Here is a 6,932-nt window from a genome sequence, read left to right as displayed (position 1 = left end):
GATCTGCAACAAATACCATATAATCTCATAGGTGAAGAAGGCAAGAAGAACAAGAGAAAAATGTGAGTCTTTTTCAGGTGATGGTGAGAAGCACCGCACACCAGAAATGTAACGAAATACATAGACGGTGAGGGCTCAAGTTTAAAATATGGGGAGAGGGCAAAAAAAATCTTAAAAATTATAATTTTCAAAAATATGAAAAAAATATAATACAATTTTGACGATGAAACCGTTAATCTTAGAATCAACAAATGCGTAGATGCAAAGTTATTGAAATTCAATATTAGTTTACGTTAGAGGCTCATTTGACTACTAACAAGTACTATACACACAACAACACATTATTCAAAAAAAAACAAACAAAATATATTAACTTATCACATACTACATAACAAACTAAAAACATCAAATAATGATCTTAACAAATAAAAACGATAACATAATTACATTATCCAAAAAAAAATCATGCTCTTAACAATAATAAAACAATATTCCGTGCGAAGCGCAGACACCCCCCTAGTAAGTTTATAAACTAAACAACTAAAAACTGCATATTCAGAGAACCCTCTTGATGTCGTTTCTTGATGTCGTTTCTCGAACATGATTAACTCGGGGTTCTTATAACGGGGTTCTTAACGGAAGTCAAGAAACTCTAAGAACTTCGGATTAATCATGGTCTCAAGACGCATGGTACAGATTTTGGTTCTTTAGTTGTAACGTGCAAGTTCTTGTTAATTTCTCACCAAACAAACAAAATGTTTTTTTTTTCGTTGTACAGAACATAAGGCGTAGCCCATTCAACAAACTCTGTGGAGAAGAACGAGTCATATTCTTGATAATCATAACATATTCTACGCTTTGTACTTAATGAAAATCTCTGTTAATTTTGCTGCAGCACTTTTCTTTAACATTAATCTATTAGTCTCATTAATTAAAGGCATGGCAAAAAATATCAACTTAATCATTAAAGAGTTTTGCAACAAAAATAAATAATTAAGAATCATTAAAGATTTAAAGAGTTCAAGTGGCTTGGTGTATAATAATATGGGCATTGAAAACCTGAATGAATAGCACTTGTGAAAAATGAACAATGCAGTTATAAGTTTAGAACTATGACACTTATGAACATGTATTAGTGTTGATGAACAATTTTATAAAAGTCTAATCATTGCAACAGTATAAAATTATATAATCTATATTAATTTAATTTTTAGATTTGTCTTAGTATATAGATTAATTTCTAGTCTTAGTACTGAAAATCTTCAACATGAACAAAATATATGGTAGTCCTACAAGTTAGTGGTTTGCACATCTTCTGCATATTCCACAATTAGTCGAATCAAATGTTATCTGTATGACAACCAAACTCCCACGTATGATTGACCTAACAACATTTATAAGAATATTTATATTTCATATTGTAGCTAGAGCCTATAGAAAATGGAATATATGTATTTGATCTTACACCAAAAATAATAATTATATATATATATATATATATATATATGTGTTGATCATGCCCATATATGTGTTGCGTGATAGATAAAGGCTAGAAACAGACAAGTTTTAACCAACTTCAAACAAAATATAGTATACAAATATATATGAAGAAAAAGGAAACATCTATTTTCCTTTTCTCTATTATTGTTAGAGGGACGTAGGGTTTTTCCTATTTGAGAAAAATTGTAGTCGCTGAAAAGTAAAATTTCCAAAATCCCTTAAAACATGTCCCAGGAGATAAAACTTACTTGTGTCCTTAGGCAGTTATAACTCCTACTTCTACCAGAACCTTTGGTTTGTCGGTGTGGTCCTAAACCAGAACAACGTGTTCAATGTGATTAATTTTCAAAGGCGGCAATTACAGCTGGAATCTTACTCCGTTTACTAATTAACATACAACTTTCTACATAAACTAAATTAACCACCTAAGATACATCCGCAACGTTATAAACTCTTGTTCTGTCTGACGTAAAGCTAACAATAGTTTTCTTCAAAAAGATTAAAGATGAGATCAAAGAAGTTAGCGATGTTGGTGATCTTGGCTTTATTGCATCTCCTCTACATGGAAGCTCCAACATCTACTCTCTCTGATGACGATAAACCACCGTTCAAACAAAACTTGCCTCTTCCTAGAATAAAACAACCGTTCAAACAAAACGTGCCTCTTCCTAGAACCAGGAGTACTACTAGTAGGAGCATTGTCTCGGTTGTGGTCCTTGATCAACAAGAAAAAGAGGAGTCAGATCCGTTGGTACCTCCTCCTAAAGCCACCAAGAGCGAGAGAATCAGCTGGTTCAGGAGAAAGCTACCTGAGCTGGAGATACTGAAGTCAACAACCAAGAGCAAGAGGTTCCACGGAAGAGTCTTGGAGTTGTACAACAAGAACTGCTCAGCTCAGTTCTTCATGGTTTGGCTATCTCCCGCAAAGTCCTTTGGACCAAGAGAGATGCTAGCTGTTGACACCCTCTTCACCACCAACCCTGGTGCTTGCTTGGTGATTTTATCCAACTCCTTAGACTCACCAAGAGGATCCACCATCCTTAAGCGCTTGCTTGACCAAGGCTTCAACCTAGTAGCTGTGACACTAGACATCCCGTTCCTCGTCAAGAACACTCCAGCAGAAGCTTGGCTTAAGAAGCTAAAAAGCGGTAAGATGGATCCTGGCTCCATCCCTCTCTTCATGAATCTCTCTGATCTGACAAGACTTGCGGTGCTCTACAAGTACGGAGGAACCTATTTAGACACAGACATCATCTTCCTCAACTCCATGACTGGACTGAGAAACGCAATAGGTGCACAGAGTTTGCATCCTAGAACCAAGAGATGGACAAGGCTAAACAACGCGGTGATGGTCTTTGACCTCCACCACCCTCTTATGCGTGAGTTTTTGCAAGAGTACTCAACAACTTTCGACGGTAACAGATGGGGATACAACAGTCCTTACCTAGTCTCTAGAGTTATCAACAGGTTAGGAGGACGCAAACCTGAGTACAATCTAACGATCTTTCCACCGGATGCTTTCTATCCAGTGAACTGGCTTAAGATCCCAAGTCTTTTCAAGAAACCGGCAACTACAAGAGAAGCAAAGTGGGTGGAGAAGACGGTGCAAGATATGAAGGAAGGGAGTTACATGATACATCTGTGGAATAAAGTCACAAGGAAGATGAAGATTGAAGAAGGAAGCGTCATGCATAAACTCATCTCCACACACTGCACAGTCTGTGGAAACATTACTGAGTCTCACACTTAAAAGATCCAAGCAGAGACAAAGATTATGTCCCGACCCAATACACAGGTTTTATAAGAAAAGGTGCTTTTTGCCGGTAAGTAAGCTTGTTTATATCAATAAAGGCAAAAGGTTTTTGAATATTATAAAGACGCGTTAGCACTTTCGTTTTTAATTCATTCATATGTAATAAAGTAGAACTTAAAGATTCAAAAGTTTGATACTTACATTCCCGAAATAAATATACAAACTAAAGAACTAGAATCTGCACATTCACAAAATAAGCTGAACGGGTCGGTCCATACAAAAGTCTTGCAGCACAAAAACTCTTCACTTCTCTTCACTTAGTTTGTAGCTTTGGATCTTTGTAGATGGAGACTGTAATGAACAAAGGCAAACTCCTCCAGATGCTGTTCCTCAAAACGGCTCATTCCTCTAGTAAGCAACAACTTCTCTGCCACACTTCTCTTGAGCTTGTACTTGGAAGCACCTTCACACGTCTGGCTCAGAATCTTTATCGCGAAACTCTGCAGTTCTGGATGCTGGCTCGCCTTTTGAGCCCACCACTCAGCTACAAACACATACTAACCATTAGCTTCACTTATTCAAACAACACACTTATCTGCAAAAACAATACACGAATGTCCAAAGTCGAGAAGTTCACACACACACACACACACACATGGAGCAATGTCAGTGATTTGATCAGCTTGACTAGCCTTATCAAAGCAACCTTGACCGAATGTGTACATCTTAAGCTGTGCGGAAATTTTAGCTTGGACGTGACATTCTTTTACCATATGAACCAAAGAGGAGACAAAACCTGTGGTAACTTCTGGATCAGAACTGAAGTCAGTTGAGTAGAACGCAGCCGGGTTCAGAAAGTAACCGGTTACATGAAGAGGACTGTGGAGATGCTTGTTCCATACATCATCAATCACATCCCACACCGGCTTGTAACATCGTTCCGCGTTACTGAGTTCCTTCGCTATACTCTCCTTTATGCCATCCATAGTGTCATAGATGTATCCAATATGCTGATTGTTGGCAGTAGAAAACAAGCATAGACCGCAGATCAGAGGAGATGTGGACTTCACTAGCCTCTGAACAGATTCCCAAAAGGACGGATCCTTGACAAATTTGGATATTGATGTGCCTTCTTCTTTGTTCCAGTCGGATGAAGCAAACATGGCTGCCAAGTTGTTCTTCGCCTTGAAAACATTCTCTAGAGTGAGATAAGGAGTAGTAAACTCAAACTCAGAGGAGGAGGAGATCTTCATGTCGTTTCCATGACTAGGATCTTTGAAAAGCTCCCAAACCAAGGGGTTGTTGTAGAGGAACTCTGTAATGTTATTGACCTTGTCAAGTATGCCTCCAAAGGAATCCATTTTCTCAATCTCCACCAGCATAAGCTCGAAGCAGTGGGATATACTCACAGACCAGAACATATTACTGTTGTTAGCAGCAAAAGACTTGCCTAATTCACCAACCCAGCCAGAGGTTGAACATGCAATGATTTGAACAACGTTATGCAGTCCAACTTCCTCAGCAAGTCCATCCACCAGTGATAGTAAGGCACTGGCATTACTTTTAATATCAGAAACATCAAAGGACTTCAGGTACACCGGACCTGCTGGAGAATCTGCGACGAAAGTAACCAGATCATGGCCTTTGTGGTCAACCCAAGCATCCAGCAATGCTGCAACCTGTGACGGCCCATGAGTCTTTAATCTTCTTCACATGCTCTTCCACTTCCTTCAATGCTTCTTGAAGCATCCATCCATCTAAATCATGAGAGCCAGGAATATCACCACCACCACTTACAGACATCATTTCTCTGAAGCCTGGGGAATCCACAGCTGAAAAGTCGAAACCATTCTCATAAAAGAACCGAGCTATGCACTTCTGGGCGTTGTTTGACTGAAAATCCATATCATGTTTATTAGAAGCCTCCACACTTGTAGTCCTCTTCTCAGGAGAAACACTTTTGCTGGATGAAATTTCTAATCTTCCACGCTTATTAAGACCATTACCCATTTGGACGTTCCCAACAACTCTCTTAGTCTCAGCAGCAGCAGCAGTAGAACTAAGTTTAGCCTCCACACTTGTAGTAGTCCCTTCCTCAGGAGAACCGCTTTTGCTTGATGAGATTTCTATTCTTTTACGCTTATGCACTCTCTTAGTCTTAGCCTTAGCATTAGAACTAAGTTTTTGCTTCATAACCATACTTCGAAAAGCCTCTCTAACATTGAATGTGACTTGGTCACAGAGAGTTACATCTCCACTTACACCACCCAAGTGAAGTTTCAGACGACAGAAACCCTGGACTTCTTTCCCACAGTAATTACATTTAACCCGTTGTTTCTTCTTGCCCACAGTAACTCCATGCTCCCGAATCTCCATTAAGGTATCCTCCATTCAAAAGACTACAAAAATAAAATAAAAAACACAGAGAGTGAATCAGACTTAGAAGCATTTTCTTGATTCTCACATTGCAAACGAAACTTTAAACGTTACAGTGAAGAAAAATCGATCCTTTTTCAACTTCAAACATGCATCCAGTGTGACAAAGAAGCTCAAAGCAAGCACCTTTTTCTAACAGACAACTTAAGAACACAAACCCCATTGTGTTGTTTACTGCTTGGAAACGCAATGAGAGATTAACCTGAGCTGAATGAGTGGTTGAGTCAAAGCGTTGAGTCGGAGAACAGGAGACGACAACAAAATCCGGAAGAGAAACGAAACCCTTAGTTCTCGGGGGAGTGAAAGCGAAGGTCCTGTCTCCTTGTTTTCTCTTAAAAAGAATTTTAAATTTATTCAAATTATGGTATTGAGTTTATAATTTTTTTTTTTTTTTTTGTCGACCGAGGTCAACCGACTAATCCCACGAGGCCCGCAGCAGCCACGTAATTTCCTCCCCAGGAATTAGCAGGGAGGGCCCGGGTGGCCAACGCGAGTCGAACCTGCGGGGAGCGTATTGGGTTTTCTTCCTCAACTACCACGAGGCCAACTGCGTTGGTTAATGAGTTTATAATTTGAAAGTCCTCATCTTGATGCAAACCATACTTAGAGCAGGTTTAACCCTGTCTCTTATTGGTGTATCATAAGTAAATTGGGATTAAAATTAAATGAGAAAAATAGATTAAGGCAATATACGCCTCCTAATTAGGAGTTAGAAGAAGCGTATACAGATGGACACCTGTCAAAGCGTGATTGGCCAGAGGATAAGTTGAAGCGGTCTCGCCTCTCTCCTCTCTGTCTTTCTTCTCTCGTTCTCTCTTCTCTCCTTCTGTTGATTCTCTCTCGAGACGGCGATTCTCTACGCCGATGGCGACTTCTCCTCTCGTCGGCGGCTGTCTGGTTTCTCTCTCTCTCTCTTGGTGGATCTCGGTTTCTATTTCTTTCGGTGTCTCTCGGTGGCTACATCTTTTTCGGTGTCTCTGTCGACTCTTTCTCTTGTTTCTCTCTCTCTCGATGGCGACTTCTATTTCCATCGGTGGATCTCTGGTTTCTCTCTCTCTTTCTCGGTGTGTCTTCCCTCGACGGCGACGAAACTCCCTCATGGTGTCTCTCCTCGAAGGTAAAGCGAGTGTTGTGTTGTTTAATTATGCATGTATTTAGATTAGGCATGTTTTTGTTCTGATCAATTTTGCATGTATTTTTATATGTTTGGTCTTGTCAATTCTGTATCCCGGTGGCTGTCAAG

The 6,932-nt window shown here is 39.5% G+C and overlaps 1 protein-coding gene and 1 pseudogene across 1 annotated transcript; one reads left to right on the top strand and one right to left on the bottom strand.

Annotated features, from left to right (window-relative positions):
• The first annotated feature begins 1,940 nt into the window (after positions 1–1,940).
• On the top strand, positions 1,941–3,417 carry LOC106328068 (uncharacterized protein At4g19900-like). The gene has a single exon (XM_013766428.1). It carries the CDS (start codon positions 2,006–2,008, stop codon positions 3,248–3,250), a length of 1,245 nt encoding a protein of 414 aa, XP_013621882.1. The 5' UTR covers positions 1,941–2,005; the 3' UTR covers positions 3,251–3,417.
• Positions 3,418–3,703: 286 nt separating this feature from the next.
• Positions 3,704–6,038, bottom strand: LOC106328059 (annotated as a pseudogene).
• Positions 6,039–6,932: the final 894 nt, after the last annotated feature.

This window comes from Brassica oleracea, chromosome C1 (assembly GCF_000695525.1).
Source record: "Brassica oleracea var. oleracea cultivar TO1000 chromosome C1, BOL, whole genome shotgun sequence".
NCBI classification, from domain to species: Eukaryota; Viridiplantae; Streptophyta; class Magnoliopsida; order Brassicales; family Brassicaceae; genus Brassica; species Brassica oleracea.
This window is presented reverse-complemented; position numbering and strand designations above follow the sequence as displayed.